At 38.9% G+C, this 23,363-nt stretch overlaps 1 protein-coding gene across 1 annotated transcript in view; it reads left to right on the top strand.

Moving 5' to 3' along the window:
* The window catches only part of rxfp1 (relaxin family peptide receptor 1), an 87,117-nt gene that overhangs the window by 59,402 nt on the left and 4,352 nt on the right, over window positions 1-23,363 (top strand). Inside the window, exons 4-15 of the mRNA XM_030739746.1 lie at window positions 6,928-7,033; window positions 9,453-9,524; window positions 10,216-10,287; window positions 10,613-10,684; window positions 10,856-10,927; window positions 11,115-11,183; window positions 11,312-11,383; window positions 11,612-11,683; window positions 15,126-15,197; window positions 16,670-16,741; window positions 18,166-18,237; window positions 20,257-20,486. Of these exons, the coding sequence (XP_030595606.1) occupies window positions 6,928-7,033; window positions 9,453-9,524; window positions 10,216-10,287; window positions 10,613-10,684; window positions 10,856-10,927; window positions 11,115-11,183; window positions 11,312-11,383; window positions 11,612-11,683; window positions 15,126-15,197; window positions 16,670-16,741; window positions 18,166-18,237; window positions 20,257-20,486 (1,053 nt within the window). The remainder of the gene's footprint in view (window positions 1-6,927; window positions 7,034-9,452; window positions 9,525-10,215; window positions 10,288-10,612; window positions 10,685-10,855; window positions 10,928-11,114; window positions 11,184-11,311; window positions 11,384-11,611; window positions 11,684-15,125; window positions 15,198-16,669; window positions 16,742-18,165; window positions 18,238-20,256; window positions 20,487-23,363) is intronic.

Raw genomic sequence — 23,363 nt, 5'->3', positions numbered from 1 at the left:
CGGGATTAAACTCTAGTCAGGAACTAAAACTGGGAACTAAGGCTCAAAAGGAACACACAGAAACGAGAACACACACAGCAAGCAGGGAACCATTGACAATAACACAACAAAGAATAGGAGGAGGACACAGACACTAATATATGTACACGTGAGGTAATCAGGGAGGTGGGACACACCAAGGAGCATAGCTGAATTGATTCTTACTAATAAGACAAGGGAAGCAAAACTGAATACAAAGCACACAATGCAAAGGACTGCCAAAGTAAAACAGGAAGTGGACTTGGAAACAGAAACGCAGACTTGACAGAACACAGGGCGGCAGAGGCCCTGAGAATGGGAACATCTACTCTAGATAGGCTGGACATAGGAAACAGAGAGATAGACACAGGGACACAGAGAGGGAGGCAGGAACATTCAGGAAATAATATAAACAGAACTAAATAAGAACCAAAACCCTAGGAATATATATAAAGAAACAAACTAGGGACTGCGATACAAAGACATTTCAAAACCCAGGGACCATGACAAATTAACTTTTTTAATGGCATTACCTAAGAAGGAGTATTAGGGCCACATTGGGGAAAAAAATTAATTGTGCATTGTGAGAATAAAGTCAAAATTTCGAGAATAAAGTCGAAAATCTATTTCAAGAAAAAAGTTGAAATTTCAAGAAAAAAGTTGAAACACTGTTTCGAGAATAAAGTCAAAATTTCGAGAAAAAAGTCGAAATTTTGAGAAAAAAGTCAAAATGTGCAGATTTAAGTCGTTTCAAGTCAAACACCTGCCACGCCACGTCTGTTATAACCTCCAGAATGTCTTGTATTATGAGTTAGCGGGAACTGTGCTGGCACCGTTCCTCTTCACCCTCTACACTGCAGACTTCTCCATCAACTCCCCACGCTGCCATCTGCAGAAGTTCTCTGACGACTCTGCCATAGTTGGCCTCATCACAGGTGAGGATGACTCAGAGTACAGACAGTGGACTCAGGACTTTGTGGACTGGTGCCAGCGGAACCACCTCCTGATCAACGCCGCTAAAACCAAGGAGCTGGTGGTGGATTTCCGCAGGCGCAGACCCACCACACGGACACCGGTGAACATCCAGGGAGTGGACATTGAGATAGTGGACTCTTATAAGTACCTGGGTGTTCACCTAAACAATAAACTGGACTGGACTCATAACACTGATGCGCTCTACAGGAAGGGTCAGAGCAGACTCTACCTGCTGAGAAGGCTGAGGTCTTTTGGAGTGCAGGGGACACTCCTGAAGACCTTCTATGTCTCTGTGGTGGCATCAGCCATCTTCTATGCAGGAGTATGTTGGAGCAGCAGCTTGTCTACAGCTGAGAGGAAGAGGATAGACAAGCTCATCAGGAAAGCCAGCTCTGTCCTAGGATGTCCTCTCGACTCAGTGCAGGTGGTGGGAGACAGAAGGACTCTGACCAAAATAACATCACTGATGGACAAGGTCTCCCATCCCATGCATGAAACTGTTGCTGAGCTGGAGAGCTCCTTCAGTGACAGACTGCTGCATCCTAAATGCACAAAGGAGCGTTACCGCAGATCCTTCCTCCCAGCAGCTGTAAGACTTTATAACCATCACTGCTCCCAACAAAAACCACAATAGCCTACACAATGTAGGATAATATATAATATACTGTAAATAGTCCGGCACATCATGCACATTGTATATAGTGTTATTATTATTAGTAGTATTAAGGTTAATATTGTTTGTTGATTTTATATATATTCTTTCTTAATAGTGTGAATTATTATATCTTTATTTATATTTATAATAACTGCGGCTGCTGTTACACCCAAATTTCCCCTCTGTGGGACAATAAAGGCTGTTTCTTCTTCTTCTTCTTCTTCTTCTTCTTCTTCTTCTTATACTATTGGTTTTAATAACAAGGAATTTGTTTCTCCTTTAGTACACAAACACAATGTAGTGATGACTATGAGGATGGTAATGAGATGTGCAGAAAGCTGCATCGGCTCAGAAGGAAACCCACACAAACTGACAATGGTTAGACGCAAGGATTTCGATGATTGCACCTTCGTGCGGTACAGAGGGGATTTGCAGAATCACAAGTCACAATAAGAGGCTCGCCACACGGAAGCGACATCGCTCACTCTCCATTTCCTATGGAATTTGTGCAATGAGGCCACAATCGCTTCGTACAAGTTCCATGGATGGAGAGGGAGCGAAGTCACTCCCTGTGTGTAGAGCCCCTAAGACAGCTGATCAAGTTGCTTCATCTACCCAAGGCATTTTGTAGATTATATTTTGTACTCTCGTGCTATTCCATACATGTACTGAAAACTAAACAATTGTATGCATTTTGACAGCTGTCATTTTTGTCAATTGTTGGTGTTGTCAGAACTGTTTTATTTAACAATCATGCATGCATGGCCAGTCTGCTTTTGTAATAACTTGCTGTCAGTTCTATAAGTAACAAAGTCCTAAGCACAAAAAAAAAATCAAGTGCTGATTTTAGCCATCCAATTTGGGTTTTTCTTTTCCCATTATATGCAGTTCATGCTTTCAGCTCATGCTTTTCACTCTGCCAGCTGCGAAAGCTATGTATTATCTATACTGTTCTCAACGCCAACCAGAGTATTTTCTGTTCTACATAGAGCTTTTGAATGTGTAGCATAAAGACTACACATAACTCTACATGTCCAAAAATGAAGTCTAGCAGGTTTAGCTGCTTTGGGGAAAGAGAATCACTAGAATGATAGCTAACATGACAGCTATTTAGAGATGCACTGATGCACTAACCGGTGTCTGGTCCGTCAGCCTCCCATATGACCGATTATGTCATGCATGTGCAACCTGTGCACAGCAGTACAGGCAAATACTCACATGCACACTCAAAGCTATTTGCTGATATGATGCTAACATGGAAATGTACTGTAGAAACTCTTCACTGTGAGTGAAGATGCAAAGTTTTTTGTGGCAATAACAAAAAACCTAATAAGCTGGGTTAAATTACCCAGCTGAACATGGACAAGAATTTCAAAGCGGTTACAAGGAAAATTATGGAGATGAGTAAATAAGAGAAACAGGCCAATGTTCTGCCAGTATTCTGGCCTGTAGTACAAAGCCATTGATAGAGGAAGACTGATCATATTTAAGATTGAAGCATTAGTTAATGACATGATTTCTTTGAGCAGTCTTATAGGAACTCAGAAAGAGCCATTGGAGAGGAAAATCTGAATAAATATCAGTAGTACTGAAAGAAGCTGTATGTAATGATACGTCTGTGAGACGGTTATGAATAATGTTTGATTTAATGGTTAAAATTTTTTTGTCAAGAAATTCATGAATTAATTACCAGATGAGGTTAAAGGAATACTTTAACGCACTCTTTGTCAGCCTGGCTACAGTCTGAAAAGAAACCTGAGGTTGATCTTATTTTCTTGAATCAGTGATGAATAGTAAGATGTCCTCACTTCACGGAGGGCTTTTTTTTATAAAGAAACAAACTCTTTTTCCACACTACATTAGTGAGATGCCATTTCCACTCCATATTGTACAGAGGGGAAAATAAGTATTTGAAACACTACCGATTTTGCAAGTTTTCCCACCTACAAAGAATGGAGAGGTCTGTAATTTTTATAGTAGGTACACTTCAACTGTGAGAGACAGAATCAAAAAAAAAATCCCAAAAATCACATTGTATGATTTTTAAATAATTAATTTGCATGAAATAAGTATTTGATCACCTACCAACCAGCAAGAATTCTGACTCTCACAGACCCATGCCAGCGCATGTCCAGACCCGTTTGAAGTTCACCAATGACCATCTGGATGATCCAGAGGAGGCATGGGAGAAGGTCATGTGGTCAGATGGGACCAAAATAGAGCTTTTTGGTACCAACTCCACTCGCCGTTTTTGGAAAAAGAAGAAGGATGAGTAGAACCCCAAGAACACCATCACAACCATGAAGCGTGGGAGTGGAAACATCATACTTTGGGGGTGCTTATCTGCAAAGGGGACAGGAAGACTGCACCGTATTGAAGTAAGGATGGATGGGGTCATGTATTGCTAGATTTTGGCCAACAACCTCCTTCCCTCAGTAAGAGTATTGAAGATGGGTCGTGGCTGGGTCTTCTAGCATAACGATGACCCAAAACATACAGCCAGGGTAACTAAGGAGTGGCTTCATAAGAAGCATTTCAAGGTCCTGGAGTGGCCTAGCCAGTCTCCAGACCTGAACCCAATAGAGAAGCTTTGGAGGGAGCTGAAACTCAATGTTGCCCAGCAACAGCCCCGAAACCTGAAAGATCTGGAGAAGATCTGTATGGAGGAGTGGGCCAAAATCCTGCTGCAGTGTGTGCAAACTTGGTCAAGAACTACAGGAAACATCTGACCTCTGTAATTGCAAACAAAGGGTTAATTTCTGTTTTTCTATTGTATCAAATTTTAGTTTTCATGCAATAAAATGCAAATTAATGATGTAAAAATCATAAAATGTGATTTTCTGGATCTCTTTTTAGATTCTGTTTCTCACAGGTGAAGTGTACCTACAATAAAATTACAGACCTCTCCATTCTTTGTAGATGCGAAAACTTGCAAAATTGGCAGTGTATCAAATACTTATTTTCTCCACTATATATATATATATATATGAAAGACATGAGCCAAAGCATACCACATTATCTGTCAAACACAGTGCAGGCAGAGTTATTGCATGGACATGTATGACTGCCAGTGGAACCACGTCACTAGTGTTTATTGATGATGTGACTGCTGATAGAAGTGGCAGAATAAATTCTGAAGTGCACGGGGCTCTACTCACTGCTCAGATTCAGCCAACTGCTGAAAAACTGATCAGACTATGCTTCACAGTCGGAATGGATAATGACCCAAAGCATAGTGCAAAAGCAACTCCAGAGTTTTTCAAGGCAAGGAAATGGGATAATCTTTAGTGGCAACCAATCTGAACCTAATAGAGCGTGCTTTTCAGTTATTAAATACAAAACTGAAAGCAGAAAGACCCACAGACAGCAGCAACTGAAGACAGCTGCAGGAAAGGCCTGGCAGAGCATCTCAAGGGAGGAAACAGCATCTGGCGATGTCGGTGGGTTCTAGACTTCAGGCAGTCACTGAATCTTTATAAAACCCCTTTAATTAAAGCTGAAAGCCTACACTTATTTTAATTTAAAATCCACTGTGGAGCTGTACAGACTCAAAACTAGAAAAAATGTGCCCTTGTCAAACAAATAATGTATCTAATTGTATAACGTAGGACAAGAACAAGCCTGTTTTTCCAGCTGCATAATAATTCAGCTACCCTCTTTTGAATAATTTAGATCAGATTTGCCACTTTGTCTCCCTGTCCACTTGATCCAGAGAGCACTGTTTCAGGGTTGTACGCAGAGCAACCCAAGGCCTTGTGAATATCTTCAGACAAATCTGATGTTCCCCAACCACTGGGAACCGTTCTTCTAACCAAAGATGACATTTCACATCCCAGTACACGGTTAGTAAAGCAAAACCACATTCTAAACTGTTGCACCAGCACATAGCTACATTAAAATAATGACAGTGTGTTTCATATTTTACATATCAGTTATAATTTCTTTTTTAATCATTTGCAGACCCGTTGGAAAGGTGTAATTTATGCATAGGGATATTAGGACCATAATTAGACTTTAATTGTTTTCAAAGACATGACCACAATTACTGCAATTATAGAGCAGAAGTAAACAAATTACTCTAGTAGGGTTTCCTTCCAAATTAGGTGTTTATGTGTGTGTTGACAGAAATCAAAATGTGATATGGGGCTAAATGTCAAAGGAAACAACTGTACTGAATGAGACATGGCATTTATAATGACTTACAGTAAACATCAATTAAAGATTCACCTCCGCTGAAGTGACAAAGACACGAATAAAACATCAGTTTTGCATGGTGCGATGAAGAGACTGTAATACATCCAAAGATGAACACCACTGGCCATCTTATCAGCCACTTTTTTCACATTTAGAGGCTTAAATTGCTCTGAACTTACATAACTTACATAACCAACTGTGACCTCACAGTCGTGTACTGGTTCATGGACTACTGCACAAGTCATATTATTTGATAGAGAACGGTATGAAAAGGGTCCATATTGCAAAAACACCAAATGCAAGGTCAAAATATTCAGGGCTTTAGATTAGTTAAGGTGACTCCTGGCTGAGAACTGGGTGCCTGGCTCTACATCCACCTGTTACACAAAGCAGTCACACTTTTAATCATGCATAACTTTTAATACTATTTAAACTGTAAAGACTTAAGACATAAATAAGTCAGGTCTTCTATGCTCATATCAAAGAGGCCAATTAGCTGTGGAGTCCAAAACACTTTGTAACAGACTGTAAAGGTGTTTATTCCTACGGTTAAATTCTTGAATGTGGTGGGTCTCAAGTGGCCACTTGAGGAATTGCAGCTCAGGTCACTTCCACTTCTGCAGATCCCATCTGCAAATTTTCTCTCATTATTTCTGGAGGTGAAAATGTATTGCCTTTCAAAGGTAAACTTTTCAATAACTTCCTTTTATGGCTCATTTTGACATGTCCTCAAATATAACTTACATTCACCTGAGTCATTAAAGTCCAGTTAGACTATTTTATCTGCTTCATTTAATCACATCTTTCATATCCAAACTGGAATGTAATCAAAGATAATCAAAGCTGGCTTATCCTGGGAATATTTAGTAAGTCTTTTATTAATAATTGCCCACCTGTTCATCCCAAAAGTCACTCTTAATAAATTCTGTTTTCATTTTTTAAATCTCTTGGCTTACATAGTCATCCAGCAGGATTAGGTTGTCCTTCTTCAAAACAGCTCCACTATTGACACACTGTATAATGACGGTTTATTTGATTGACAGACTCTCTAATGGCCTTTTCCTGTCTCTCTTCCATCACTCTAGTGCTTGGTGTGGTTCCTGAGCTCTGCAAGTGTCGGAACCTGGAGCTGGACTGTGATGGTGCTCATCTTCAAGATATCCCAGTGGTTGCGATGAATGTCTCTATGATGTGAGTAGAAAATAACCCCTAATTTTTTTTCAATACCTTCAAACTCAAGCAACATCCAGGAAGCCAGTTATGAACAACGATTACTGTCACAGCTTGTGATGAAGTGTTGTAGCAGACATTTGCCACTTCAAACATCACCTGCCACTGTGAACACCTGTCATTGTCACAGCTAGAAAGGTAAAAAGTGAAAATTACTGCCTGAGATATGGCACTCAAAGAACTGAAATTTTTGGGACAATTCCATAAGAGCAAGGGTGGTAGAAGAAGTAATGATTTTTCAAACATTGATTTTTTTTTTTTTTTTTTTTTTTTTTTTGGTGGTGGTGGTGGGTAATCAGATTTTATTACTGAGGTTATGTATGCAAGTTTTTCCTCTAAAATTAAGTTCAATAATATACTGCTTCAAATTAAGTGCCTGGATAGATCCGTGCTGAGACTTATTTCTAAAAGAGTGCCTATATTCCCTAAATTTGTGTGGTGCTGTACCATTTAAAATATGGGTCTCAGCACAGGTGTAGAAACCCTGTGAAAGGCCTGGGGCAGATTTTTTTTTTTTTTTGGGGGGGGGGGGGGGGGGTCTCAAATTCTCTCGCTCTCTCTCCACACGCACACACATATGCATGGACCAGCTTCGAGATATATCACATACATATTGCAATATGAGTGCCTATTTTCAACTTATAAGTGGCAACAATGTTTCAATCCTTCACAAAAACACAATCAGAACTTCATCTTTTTGTGTTGCGCTCAACAAAGTCATTGACAACACTTAAAAGTTCTGGTGGTTACTCTTCCTGCTCTCTTCTCTCCTTCCTCCTTTGAGCACCAAGTTTTTTAAGCTCACTTTTATATAAGACACTCCGAGAAAAAAAAAATGTTGCATAGTTGATATCAACAGTTTCGCACTCGCTGTCCACAGATGACAGGGAGTATGGTCAAAAAGTAGAAGTAAAACATTTCTCAGCATGCCCCTCCACATCAAACCTTGAAAATGTGTATATTTTTATCAATGGAGAGTAAAATGATGGAGTAAAAAGAGCTAAAATTCAGTTCATAAGGAAAATGCATAAATAAACTTTGGCTTTGTTTCAGAGGATAGAACCATGACTTAATTAAATTAGTGGAACTCTTGTTTGGATAACATTAGAGTCAGAATTTGCCATATAAAGCTTCACAGCATGGAGCCATCCTGCTTTTATTGCTGGTGACTGTGCTCAACCCTTTATAACCACAGCATAACCATCTTCTGATGGCTGCTTCCAGCAGGATATTGCACCATGTCACTAAGCTCAGATCATTTCAAAATAGTTTCTTGGACATGACAATGAATTAACCGTACTCAAATGACCTTGACAGTCACCAGATCTCAATCCAGTAAAGCATCTTAAGGATGTGGTGGAACCGGAGATTTACATTGATGTGCAGCTGCTAAGTCTGCAGCAGCTGTGTGATGCTGTCATGTCAATATGGACCAAAGTCTCTGAAGAAAGTTTCCAGCAATTTGTTGAATCCATACCATGAAGAATGAAGGCAGTTCTGTAGGCAAAAGGGGGTCCAACCCGGTACTAGCAAGTGCCCAGCCAATAGGTTTATGTTTTATTACATAATGTAAATAAGTAAAAATGTAACAGATATGTTATGCTAAACAGTAGTCAAGTAATTTTGTGATTTTTTTTTTCTTGGGGGGGGGGGGGGGGGGGGGGGGGGGGGGGTAATGGATTGTCAATTAAAATAAACAGCAGTGACTTTTTGTTCTAATGAATCTTCACCTCACTTCTTTCTATGAGCCCATTATGATTACCATGCCCACTAGAGGGCTGTAAATCAATCTAACTAGGAGTCATAATTAACTGCTTGCACAAACAGCCTCTGGGAGGAGACAGTCTCCACCTGCCAGCTGGCCAAGAAAAACAAAGTTGCAATAAACAAAGTTAGAGAAGGATGCACCAAAGGACACTGTGTTAATAGCAAGATCATTTCCCAAATGTGGAAAATCTGACCACTTCTTCTTGACATAACAGTGCGTGAGAAGATGAGCTTTTAATTATCTTTTAATCCTTTAAAAGGCTTGGAGTCAGCGGCTGAATCAGTTGGTCGGTTCAGGGTCTCTTGACCCTGAACAGGTCTCTCAGTGGAACTTAAAAAGACCACTCGGCTGCAGTTTGCAGTGTTTACAGATTAAATTTTCTGGTGACTGTCAGAAAAGGCCACTTTTCTACCACAAATAGTTTTTTTTTTATGTACATTTTATTTTAAATGCAAAAATTAATTTAAAAGATATTAAATATGTATATTTAAAATTTAAAATAAAAATGCCCCCAATGTAAAATTATTCTTTAGACTCAGTGCACTGATGTTATGTTTCATTTTGAACATGCTGCTGTTGGTGTCAAGCAATAAACTTGTAACTGTCCCTCAGGTCCCTACAAAGAAATGGACTTCAGAAACTTAAAGCGAACACGTTCTCCAAGTACCGGAGCCTGCAGAGACTGTGAGTCTTCATTAATTGTGCTATTTAATCTATTATTTTATTCTTTTCAAATTATTTTATTTACTCTTCTGTTTTTGGTATTGTTTGCTTTTTTTGAAAAAGCCCCACCCCAGGTGTCATAGCCAAATGCTGTTCACTGAGTAAAGCATCTTCACGCCATCTTGAGTGGCAAATACAACAAATGAGCGTCGCACGTGTGAAGCTGGTCTGTGTAAGCTAAGAGGACTGCTGGGAACGCTGACAGAGGGTTTTTGTTCTGCTTTGCATACAAATTCATTCATTGTTGACTCGCGTTGTTTATCAGCCTCACACAGCGACGCTGAATATGGCAGCACAAGAATAGGCCTCATCCCTCGCCAGGAACCATTTGGTTGGTAGGTTTTGCTGGATTCAAAACTTCCCTGAGATCTGCATAAACAAACATCTGAATGAATCGTCGGGTATGAAAACACAAGACAAAGACGAGACAAAACACAGCTGACAGAGGGGGTTTGCCGAGCTCAGAGTGTGTGATATAAAGGAGTGTGCCAGGATCAGATTATCAACTTCAAATTTTTTTACTCAAAAGTTCAACTCAAGCAACAGCATTAAGGCTTCATGGTGTAGTATGTCTGTTTTGATTGTTTGTTTTTTTCTTCATGAAGTCATCAGGTAAAAAATAAAAACGTTTTGTGCTTTTTTGCATGTACAGATATCTCCAGCACAACAAGATTCAAGATGTAAGTCCTGATGCATTCAGAGGGCTGTATAACCTGACACGACTGTAAGTTTGTTAAACTTTTGCTTTGCTGTACATTCAGTTATATGCAGTCTGTGTTGTATCGGCTTCTTGTGTGTTCTTAAAATGCATTAGTTCTCTTGCAGCAGTTGATTAGAATAAGTCAGAGACTCTTAGCAGCCTAGCAAAACCTGCTTCTTGACCTTATCAAGGCGCACTTGTTTCTGAACATTTATTATGGGAGGATAGATTCTATAAAGCAACCAATGAGGAACTGCTTTTGATAGAACAACACTAATTACAAATTGATATCCCGCACAGACAGAGAGCATCCTGTGCAGGTAACCTTCCATTGTTGTTCTATATGCAGATATCTGAGCAACAACAGAATATCAGCTCTGATGCCAGGGGTGTTCAAGGACCTGCACAAATTGGAGTGGTTGTATGTATCCAACATTTATGATATATTTTGTTTTGTTTTTCTTGCCACGTTGTTCTTTTATTGCCTTTAGGCAATACATCATCAACATCTCAGTGAGCGCTGCTACATCTGAATTGTGCAAGTCTAAAATTATTATATTCTATTTTGTTCTTTTTTTTTTTTTACCTCTAGGATTATTGAAAATAACAACATCCATCAAATATCCTCTATGACCTTTTCAGGATTGAACTCCCTTGTTCTACTGTGAGTCATTATTTCTACTCTATTCTATTTTTTTTTTCTTTTTTTGACATCTTGTGATGTCTTTTCAAATCATCAGAACTAATGTTACTGAGAGTACTTGGCAGCCAAGAGCAAATGAGTGCTCTTTCTTTGAACTTTAAGAGAAAAGGCCTTTCACCTTGTTTCGTTTTGTCTCGCTGATTGACAGGGTTTTGTTGAACAACTCTTTGACAAAGCTGGATGACATCTGTCGAGAAATGCCCAGGCTGAATTGGCTGTAAGTGGAATGTAAAAAGAAAATCTAAACTTCTCCAGACGCAGAAATGACAAGTTTTTGATTGATCTGTTCTTTGTGAGCGATTTGGGTGTATTTGTGTCTGTTCCTTTGATAATATTTTATTGCAGGGACCTGGAAGGAAATCTCATTGAAGCGATTGGAAATGCCTCATTCAGCTCGTGCAGCATGATGACAGTTCTGTAAGTATAAATTTACATCATTTATTGCATGACTGAGGTGTAGTCTTTGCTTTTACATTTTTACTTTTGCTGCAGTTCCTAAAGAGGCTTGCAAATCAACCTGAGTTTCATACAAATTGATGAACTGCACTAGCTTAAGTGTGGGATCAATGCTGGCAGTTCATTAAATGGGATTAAGACAAGAAAAACAGTAATATAATTTTTTCTGTGTCTGTTGCCTCTCTCCAGGGTTTTGCAGCGCAACAGGATCAGCTATATACATGAACAGGCTTTCTCAGTCCTCCAAAAGCTTGGAGAATTGTAAGTTAATTTTTCTTTGCACAACAAACTTTATAAGAAAAAAAACAAAAAAAATCAGGATTCTGCCAGAAAAGAAGCTGAAGTGAGGCCATTTAAGATCCAGAAGTTCCAACAGAACAGAAGGAAATGACAATGACGGCATTTAAAACTGCTATAAATGTTCTAATCTGAGAAAACCTTCGAATAACCAGATTTATGCTCTAATCGCTTCCAAAAATTATTTTAAACATCATCTAAATAGTTTGCACTTGAAAAAGTAAAACATAAGCATGAAGTTACTGCATTTTAAGCAGGACAAACTTCAAACACTGCTGAATGCAGTAACTAACATCATTTAAGGACATGTCTCTAATGAAGTAATATTTAGGCTGAAGGGTTCCAGCATTCACAGGGCGAAAGGCAGGTCGCCAGTCTATCAGAGGGCCAACAGAGACGTTAACACGCTAACATTCAGTCCTACATTCATTTTAGAATCATTAATTAATTAGAATCTGTCTTCTTTCCTGACGCTGTATGAGCCACTTCAGTCCTCATTTATACTCTGATATGAGATTGAATTGTTCTTCTAAATGAGTTTGCACAGGTGTAACATGAGTAGGACTGATTTATAATCAGTGTGCTGCAGTTTGAAAGCTGTTTCTAGGTGAACAGTGTGGGTTAAAAGATGTGATTTGTGTTTAGAGATTTGCAAAGCTTGAACAATGGAATTATTCTTAGTTTAGTTTATCATGTTGATACACGAGCTTCACAGAATTAAGTGCATCAGTCCATTTTTCTGTGTGTCTAAAAACTGTAAGCAAAAACCTTAAACTGTGTAAAGATCATTTTTATAGATGAAAGGTTGTTACCTATACAGTTTGTGTCAAAAATTAGTGTGTTCAGGAAATACACTACATTGCCAAAAGTATTCACTTGTCTGCCTTCACACACATATGAACTTGAGTGACATCCCATTCTTAATCCAGAGGGTTTAAGATGATGTCAGCTCACCCTTTGCAGCTATATCAGCTTCAACTCTTCTGTGAAGGCTTTCCACAAAGTTTAGGAGTGTTTATGGGAATTTTTAAACATTCTTCCAGAAGCACATTTGTGAGGTCCGACACTGATGTTGGAGAGAAGGCCTGGCTCACAGTCTCCACTCTAATTCATCCCAAAGGTGCTCTGTTGGGCTGAGGTCAGGAAAGGCTGTGCAGGCCAGTCAAGTTCTTCCACACCAAACTGGCTCATCCATGTCTTTATGAGCTGCTTTGTGCACTGGTGTGCAGTCATGTTGGAACAAGAAGGGGCCATCTCTAAACTGTTCCAAATGTCTTGGTATGCTGAAGCATTAAGAGTTCCTTTCACTGGAACTAAGGGGCCGAGCCCAACTCCTGAAAAACACCCCCATACCATAATCCCCCCTCTACCAAACTTTACACTTGGCACAATGCAGTCAGACAGGTACTGTTCCCCTGGATACCGCCAAACCCAGACTCATCCATCAGATTGCCAGCCAGAGAAGCGTGATTCATTGCTCCAGAGAACACGTCCCCACTGCTCTAGAGTCCAGTGGCGGCCTGTTTTATGCCTCCGACACTTTGCATTGCCCTTGGTAATGTAAGGCTTGGATGCTACTGCTCAGCCATCGCAATCCATTCCATGAAGCTCTCTATGTTCTTGAGCTAATCTGAAGGCCACATGAAGTTCGGAGGTCTGTAGCAATTGACTTTGCAGAAAGCTGGTGACCTCTTACCTACCTACCTGCCTAGGTACTTTGTTTTATACACCTGTGGCCTTGAAAGTGATTGGAACACCTCTTTTTACTCTGTTTATACTCCACTCTGCATTTAATCACTAGTTATTATTAATCTCTGGCTCTCTTCCACAGCATGTCTTTTGTCCTGTCTCTCTCCCCCAACCAGTCGCGGCAGATGACTGCCCCTCCCTGAGCCTGCCCCTCCCTGAGCCTGCCGGAGGTTTCTTCCTGTTAAAAGGGAGTTTTTCCTTTCCACCGTAGCCAAGTGCTTGCTCATAGGGGGTTAAGCGTCTTGAGGTGACCGTTTGTTGTGATTTGGTGCTATACAAATAAAATTGAATTGAACTGAACACCTGAATTCAATGATTTGGATGGGTGAGTGAATACTTTTGGCAATATAGTGTATGAATTTTATGATACATGACTACTTAGTGAAACTTTAATTCTATCAGACGACATTGGTTGGCTTCAAATCTGGGACTTTCACATACTTTTTTTTTTTTAATGAACATGTAATTATTAAAAGAGCAATGTGCAACCTTCAGTTGTCATGAAAACTAGAGTCAACATTAATTTTGTTTTTACATGTCATTGCTTTTTGTGGTGCAGTTAAGTGGAAACCAGTCCTCTTCAGTACATTTCTTATTACAACCACAAAGTGAAGCACTGTAAGAGGCACCTGCAGATCTTTTTTTTTTTTTTAAACTTCTGATGTTGATGTCACGCTATTGAATTTTGTACACTTTGCTCTTGATGTGATCTTTGCAAAATGTCCACTCTTTGCTTCTCTCATTTTAAGTGTCTCACTCACAAAGGACATTAAAAGCCTTGCATGTCTTGGCGGCACTTGTTCTGACATCTTTTGAAAATTTTCTTCATTGAAATTTGAACATTGACATTATGGCTTAGTTTCCCAGACATGGATTAAACCTATTCCTGGACCATAAATGTTTTTTTTTTCAAAGGAGCTCTTCATTGAATTTTTCTTTTAGTCTGGAGCTACAGTTAATCCATGTCTGGGAACCCTGCTTTTAACCCTGCTGTTTATCTCAAAATCAGTATGTAGCATGGAGAGCAATCAGGGAAAGAGTGGAGAGAAACTTACTAAAGAGATATGAAAGTAGAAGTGAACAGAACTGAGCATTGTATCATCATATCTGAAAAAAACAAGCAAAAAGTTATTTTTTAAAAAGTTGTTCATCGGTTAGTTTAATCATTTACATGAGAAACGACTCAGGCAAAATAAGTTTAAATAAGATCACTAAGAAAAGAGGGATAATGCACTAATATAATACACATATAATGTACTAATGCCATGTAACCATAACATGTTTTGAGAGCTAAGACTTTTCACCAATGGAGAAAAATTCACAGTCTTGCAGTGGTGATCTGTATCACCACAGGTGATACTTCTGATTAGCATAAAACTGAATACACTATATTTGTGAGTCATTAATGAAAAATGTGGCTGCAACAAAAACTGTGTTCCATCATAAGCATAGTGTCAGCATTTAAAGGGGTGTTCACTTTGTGTTGCTGCTGTTTGCCTGTCATTCTATCCGCCCCCGCTCCCCTAACAGAGTTAAAGAGGGTGGATGTTCTTTGAAGATCTGTATGCATCCATCAAATGCCCAGTGTTGTACATTGATGTTTATTCATTGTTCATTTATTTTTGGAGGGCTGATGTGGATTTGTCTCTGCACACAGGGATCTATCCGGCAACAGACTGGTGGCAATCCCTCCAAATCTCTTTGTCTTACTGGAGGATTTGCTCCAACTGTGAGTTCTCTTTACACAAATACTCACAGATATACAGTTCTGCATACATTTACCTTTTCCATACCTTTTCCATGAATATTTTTACCTTTGATGTCATCAGAGCGTGACAGCAGAGTTACGTGTTGTTCATTTTGCAAAAACTAGTTTCCTGTATGTTTATGGCATAGAAATTTTCAGTGAAAAGCATTAACTTTTGTCATGATTCTGGGTCAGCGTGCCCAGCATGATGAGTTTTTTGGACCTTTGAGTTTTGTTTTTGTAAATGTTCTATTTTTTCCAGTTCCAGAGATTATATCTTGTATATTTTCCCATTAAGTATATTTAATCTTGTTCTCATTTGCTTAGTTAGTTTTTCCCTCAGTTTTCGTCTCACCTGTGTCAAGTCTCCTGTGTTGTTATCATTGTGCTTGTGTCTTTCCTGTTTAGTTATCACGCTTCCTGCTTTATTTTGAGAGCCTTGGTCTTTGCTTTTAGTTTGTCTCATCACTGATTCAGTTCAGCCTTGTCTCATTCTCCCCTGCTGTTTCTACTTCCCCCAATTATCCCTCCATGTATTTATTGTCTGCCTCATCTTTTCCACACTCCTCACAGGCAGTAGTTCACTGACAACTTTGACTAAACTTTAATTAAAAATTTGCTATTTTATTTTTTACTATTATTTTTTTTTTTTTGCAGTGATGAGAAATCTGCAAAATGGCAAATTTTAAAATAATAAGTAACTGTGTCAGTTATTGTGTTATTAAAATACAGTGAAGGGTTAATTTTATCTGCTTTATATACATATCATCAATTTTTTTGGGGAAGTACATTATTATCAGTCAAATGCAAAGCTATAACTATGTAAAACACATGAAACAGTAAAATATTTACCTTCAAAGTTGTGAAGTACTGTTTCAAAAATGTCATAAAATAGCAAAAAACTAGAGTGCTCAAAAAACGTAAAAGGCAAGTGCCTCATAATAAATGGTAAGGATAATTTTACTGTGCTAAACATTGTGGTACAGAGATAATTACAGGTTGTAAATACAGAAATGGCTGAAAATATTTTGACCATATATGACATCTAACTGCTTTTTAAAACACTGATTCTCTAACCACTAATAAACATTACGATGGGTGGATAACAAGACGTAAAGATGAACAATGCTAGAACACACCTTTAGGATGTGAAGCAGGAAGTAATGTGACAGTATGACAGGAAGATAAACATGTGGGAGGTAAAAGAGGCAGCTGATGTGGATAAATTAGTAATTTCCCTTTGGGATCAATAAAGTATTCTGACTGACTGACATAAAATGTTTCTATGCATTCATAAATGTCACTAGTCTTTTATTTGATTTGATGCAACTGTAGCATTGAAGATTGCTGTACTATGTCTCTGTCCTCCCATGCATAAATGTGCTGTAATTTCATTAATCATTAATGTCACAATATGCTATTCATTGTTGTATGTTTTCCCTTTTTTTCTCCAGAAATATATCATACAATCCCATCATGGAGCTCCACGTTGACCACTTTGACAAGTTGCATAAATTAAAATCATTGTGAGTATATGTTGCTACATCCCTGACCACTTTGAAAAACTTCAGTGTTTGGCACTGAATAAAACTATGCCTGTTCTGTTTTAAGATGAATAACTATCAAGAGCAGTATATATAAAAATACAATGTATGTAACCTTTTATTTAAATATCCATCCATCCATCCATCCATCAATTTTGTTCCACTTATCCGAGGCCAGGTCATGGGCGCAGCAGCTTAAGCACAGAAACCCAGACCTTCCTCCTCCCAGCCACCTCCTCCAGCTTATCCGGGGGAACACCATGGCATTCCCTGGCCAGTTGAGAGATATAATGTCTCCAGTGTGTCCTGGGTTTGTCCTGGGGCCTCTACCCAGTAGGACATATAGGATATGCCCAGAATACCTCACCCAAGAGGCGACCAGGAGATATCCTAGTCAGACACCCAAACCACCTCAACTGGCTCCTTTCGATGTGGAGGAGCAGCAGCTCTACTCTGAGCCCCTGCCGAATGACAGCACTCTTCACCCTATCGCTAAGGAAGAGGTCAGCCTTCCTTCAGAGAAAGCTACGCAATCTCATTCTTTTGGTCACTACCCCAAGCTCGTGACCATAGGTGAAGGTAGGGACGTAGATCAACTGGTAAATTGACAGCTTCACGCTCAGCTCTCTCTTTACCACGACAGACCTGTGCAGCGTCCACATCACTGCAACCACAGCCCCAGTCCATCTGTCAATCTCCTGCACCCATCTTGCCTCACTCGTGAACAAGGCTCCCGAAGATGTATACACTCCTCCACTTATGGCAGCAACTTGTCTCTGATCCAGCCATGCCCCTCCAGGTCTCACTGTCATTTCCCACATGAGCAACTACAAGAAGGCTGGGTACTCTGAACTATTATTTGGCGTATAAGCGCGAACAACACTGGGACCTGTTCCCTCACCCAAAGGCGAGGGAAGCGACCCTCCAACATACAGGCAGTGATTTATATTTAATTTACTCTCATATTTAATTTACTCTCATATTCATCACATGCTGTTGCCATGTTGTTGTCAGCTTTGGTTGTTTTTGATTGGATTAGCTTGATGAAGATTATCAGTATTTGCTGCATGATGGTGTTTGACACACTTAAGCAAGTGGTTGCTGTGATTTTTCGTCTGAGGCACAAGTTTGAGTTCACAAAAGTTCAAATCTGTCTAAGCAGAAGATGGAAGTGTATTTGTTAAATGTTCACAATTTAGGCCTTGAAAGGCCATTTTCTAAGAACATTTGGTGAAATATTTTGAGGTTTTTAATTCTCGTGTGTGTGTGTGTGTGTGTGTGTGTGTGTGTGTGTGTGTGTGTGTGTGTGTGTGTGTGTGTGTGTGTGTGTGTGTGTGTGTGTGTGTGTGTGTGTGTGTGTGTGTGTGTGGCATCTGCCTAAAACAATATCATTTTTTATTTGTCAGGAGCATAGAGGGAATAGAAATTGGAAACATTCAACGAAGGATGTTTGAACCTCTCAAATATTTGACTCATATGTAAGTATTCTATTGTGATGCTCTATGTTTATTCAGTAAATGCTCAATGTGTTACTCACCATAGTAATATATTGTTATGATTCTGGTTCTTTTACACAGTACTTTGAAGTTTTGTGTTGTTAAATTTGTTCAGTTTGTTTCATCATTTATGGTTTAGTTTCTTCATCTTTGTATTTACTTTATTCTTAGCTCTGGTCATGTTGAAATTATGTTGTCCTTTGTTAAAAAAGTTCATAATACTTTCATTGTGTTTTGGATTCATGCTGGAATTCTAGCTTCTTGCAGTTCTCCCTGCCTTCCCTATGTTTCCTGTGTCTTGCCAAGTCTGCATCTCTGTTTGGTGCTGGCTGCTTCCTGTTTTATTTTGCTAGTCCCTTGTCTTGTGTGTGCTGTGTTTAGTTCTGCTTAGCTTGTGTTGTTAATTAGATTCAGTTCACCTGATCTCCCCTGCTGCCTCCACTCTCCCTAATTACCTTGTGTATGTATTTAAGCCCTCAGTTTTCATCAGTTCTTTGTTATGTCCTCCCCTCATGCTGTGTTTTCCCTTTTGTTTCTGAGGTTTGTATTTCTGACTCCCATCCTGCTGTATTTTTTAAAAGACTTCAGCATTAAAGCTGGATTTCTAAGTTTAAGTTCAATCTCCTGTGTCCTGCGTTTGGGTCCAACACTGCCTGTCACACAGCTGACATTTGACATATATTCTTAGTAATGAGCTTTGAGCCAGTGTTATTGAGAGTGTCACTCTTTTTCCAGCCAGGAGATGATTAAGTCAAGCATCTCCTGGCTTAGTGTAATCCTTCTTTTCTGTTGTGAACAACTCGAGATATATCCATTCAGGTCCTGAAGGGATGCAACAAGACACGAGCATGAGAAGATGAATGCCTCTTCAGTCGTGGATACAATCAGAGAGCTTCTTCAAGGCCCCTTCTTTAATTGTGCTTCATACAACTTTTAGTAATAATCAGTTCCATTAAAATCTACCTTATTTTGCTCAAATTAAACACATTGAACACATGAAATATGCCTCTTAGGCATAAGTGGAATAACTTTTGTAGGTCAAAAAGCATTTAAAAATGTTTTCAACTTGTAAAAAGCAGCTTCTCTATGAAGACATTTTTCCACCTGTTGTTCTGAAAAAATCCACAAAGCTGTAAATGGTTTTCTTTATGAGTATTTCCATGAAATGCCCATTGTTTTTGAAAAGACAGATCGCTGTTAATTTTTGAACTTCGTGATTTTATGGTAATGTAATTGCCATAAAAAGGTCATCTCATCTCTTTGGTTTTGAAGGAAGAACACCAGCGTGCGTTCTGACATTTGTGAAAACAAATATTGGGTAATTCTTATTAGAATATACTTTAATTTGGCACAGAATTCATGTTTTTCTGGATGAACTGTAATCGCATTGAGGATCATCAGACTTTTCAAATACTAGGCAGCTATCATTGCCTTCTAAATAATTCCTTTACAGCTGCAGCACTAAAATAACTGATTATCATACAGTGAGCACATTAACATTGTAAAGACAGTAGCATATTCACCCTGACATTTAGCTGTAAGCAGCGTTGAAAGGCAGAAAATGGTTTGCTTTGTTGAAATGTCATTTTAAAGTACTGTAAGGACCTTAAATGGCATACCAATTTCTGTATAAGGGTTGGTGGGGGGTGGTGGGCATTTGGCTGAACAAGCCCTAAACTTTTCCACCTAATAGTAGAAGGAAAATAGACAAAAACACCCATTTTAATCCAAGTAGGGTTTTTTTCTTTTGATGAGGTTCACCACCTTTTACAGTCACACAGTTTGGACTGCTATTATTTCCTTATAAAATTGTCACTCCAAATTGCTGTCTTTTGTTTCTGCACCTGCCAAAATTTATAAAAAGAGAAAACATTATGCGGAATGGTGCATTTTCATCTTGCCTGGATTAGCCAGAACATTTTAGCTCCTAATAAAAAACTCCTTTTGTCTTTTGCTTAACCTGACACTCTCTTTTTTTTTTTTTTTTTTGCATGGTCACAGCTACTTCAAGAAATTCCAGTACTGCGGCTACGCTCCTCACGTGCGTAGCTGCAAGCCCAACACTGATGGAATCTCGTCCTTTGAGGACCTTCTGGCCAACATTGTGCTGAGGGTCTTTGTCTGGGTTGTTTCTGCTACCACCTGCTTCGGCAACATCTTTGTCATCTGCATGCGCTCGTACATCCGCTCAGAGAACAAACTACACGCCATGTGCATCATCTCCCTCTGCTGTAAGTGATTTTACTACATTTAAAGTGGAAGGAGACTCATAACTTTTACTGGCTAGGAAGAGTTTGTTGTTTGTAGATATTTTGCCTACATTCTGTCCTTCTGACAATCCTGAATGTCAAAGACAGCAGAAAGCATGAAATTAGTTTCATAGTAATTCAATAACAGCGGTTTCATATTAAACACACTGGCAACCCTCATGAATATCAGTAAATCAAAAAGTTGGCAGGTGATTAGATAAGATCTTCTCATCAGCCAAAGTAATAAAAAGTGAATAAGATAAGATATGATTAAGACAGTATGTGCAAATAGTAAATTTATATTCAAATTTAGCTTTTGTCCTAAAACTGCTTTTTTTTTTTTTTTACAATGCATACAAACTGGCAAAAAAGCTGAACTACACTCACCAGCCATTTTAAGTTCACCTGCCCGTTAACAGATGATTGGTTGAGTTCACTGTACTCAAAATCTCTAAATGTACAATAAATTGAACCTTGAAGCAGATTGGCTGTAGCAGTAGGAGACCATACCATGTGCTACTTCTGAAAGCTGAGAACAGGGAATTCAGGCTACAATTTACAGGTGTTCACCAATATTGGGCAATAGAAGAAAAGCATGGAAAAACCTGCCCGATCTGATCCTGGTCTCAATTTCTGCTGCAACATTTGGATGGTAGAGTCAGACCAACATTTTCTAACTATTTGAAAAGCGGACACTGGGTGTTAACCCCCTCCCCCCTGCCGTACGGTTTGTGTGCTTTGGAAAATGTCAATAATTGTGAATGAGTATCTATATGCAAGCAGGATGCGGCTACATATTGCTTATAATATGGTTATTAAACAAGTGGACAGTGTGGAAAGAAATGAGCCAGTAACAAAGTAGAAATATGAAAGTGTTGAGTCGTCTGAACAAGATTTGACTTCTGCGTCCGACATGTGGCCCTTTCCTGCCTGTTATCCCCTATATCCTAAAAAAGATCCTAAAAAATATATAAAAAAAAAAAAACACTTACAAGGCATCTTTAATGATTTTATTCCAGGTGCACAATTAATGCCTCCTAAAGAGCTTTGGTCTGATTCAGTATCAAAAGAATTAATAGCAGGAGTAAGGAGGAGGATTTGAGTAATGAATTCACCATATTATCAAAGGAATAATATTAAGCCGTGACTGATGAAGCAGTAGGGAATTCTTCAGTGGATGTAAGTTGTGAATTAGATTACTAAGTTAAGAAAAACATTGTGATAACACTGCAGACAGCATTGAAAGTAGGTATGAAAGAAAATAACAGATGGGGCCGGTGCTTCATTTTTCTTTAGATCTGTTCTTTTTCTCTGCAAGAGTTACAAGCATGAAAGCGTGCTCGGTGTACGATGCATAGTCATCTTTTGTATATCAAATCCCAACTATGCATAGAAATAGAGATGGCTGCACAGTCTTTCAAGCCATAAAGTCTCAACTTGATTTTTGAGCTTCTAACCTTTTGTTAGATTTGGAGAGAAAGTTATACCCTTTCAAAAAGTCCCTACCTGAGGGGGTACATGCAAGTTTTTGAGTGCATTGTCCTCTTCACCTTATTTGTAGTAAGCCGTAATGGACTCGTTACAACACCCTAACAAAGGGGACCTTCCAGTTGTCGTAAGGTGTATCAATCAAATTCCACACTCAAAATCGAACTTCACCAAGCAACACAAATGTGAGATTTGGGCTTTTTTTTTTTTTTTTTTTTTTTTTTTACCTTCATGTTAAAAATCACTGATGTGCAGTGGGTGCCAAAGTCTAAGATGATACTTGTATTTTGCATTTGTTTAGACTTTCACTCTAAATTACATTGGCTCAGCAGCTTTACCTTTGAGAACACATTAGCATTTCTCAGCCTGGATTCTACAGGTTTCAGCAAAACCTAAAAACCCATGTTTTACCAGCGCGATCTCACAACATCCAAAAAAAAAAAAAAGCTTCTTATGTTGTCAAGAACGTTTGGTTTTCTCAGTCTTCAAATGCCCTCACAAATGTTCCATAAGGATGAGGGTGGGTGGCTGTAGAGGAAAATCGGTGACAGTCGATGTTTCTTCATTGGCCCTTGCTAAGCTCGTATTGTGGTCATTGTCCTGCTGCAGTATAAATCTTTTTCCACAAACAGGAAAACCAGAATTAGATGTCTCTGAAAAATTACGTTTTGTTTTTGCCACAGATCTCCAGCTTGGATTCATTAGTAAATAGGACATTTTTTTCAGATCAGGGAGATGCTGGTATATGTTAGCCCATCCCAAATCTGAGATCTGTTAAAGGAACCAATGCTGATATCTCTAACCTTATTTTGTGCTGACTGGAGTCTTGTTTTTACTTCTATGGCAAAATCTGTATCTGTGAATAATTTGATTTTCTATCTCTAAGTATATTGAGCCTTATTATTGATCTTCTGGTGGTGTGGCCACTTTAATTTCACCTGATCGTGCTTTGAATATAAATGACCAGTTTTCCCAGTCTGTGTGGAATGGCATCCACTAACCTCTTCAAAAATTGTAGTCATTATTTCACACTGTCCCTCTTTGACTTGGATACAATCAATTGACTTTGGACATCTCCAATTAGTTTATACTGTATTTCTTTCTATTTAAAATGCTGCTCAGTGAAACTTGCATTATGCTTACCTGTGTTTTGCTGGAAGCCTGAGCCATAGTCATAGCGAAGTCTGCATATTCATTTATTTGAAAAGGCCTCTGATGTGTAGATCATATCTACTTGAATGTCATCTGAATGCATTTTAATGAAACAGAACTGAAAGAAATCCAACCTTCATGATTAACCCCACATAATTCTTTAAATTAGACGGACCTATGAATGCTCTGAAATATTAAACATTTCTTCATTTTACATGC

Source organism: Archocentrus centrarchus, chromosome 10 (assembly GCF_007364275.1).
Source record: "Archocentrus centrarchus isolate MPI-CPG fArcCen1 chromosome 10, fArcCen1, whole genome shotgun sequence".
In the NCBI taxonomy this organism is placed as follows: domain Eukaryota; kingdom Metazoa; phylum Chordata; class Actinopteri; order Cichliformes; family Cichlidae; genus Archocentrus; species Archocentrus centrarchus.
This window is presented reverse-complemented; position numbering and strand designations above follow the sequence as displayed.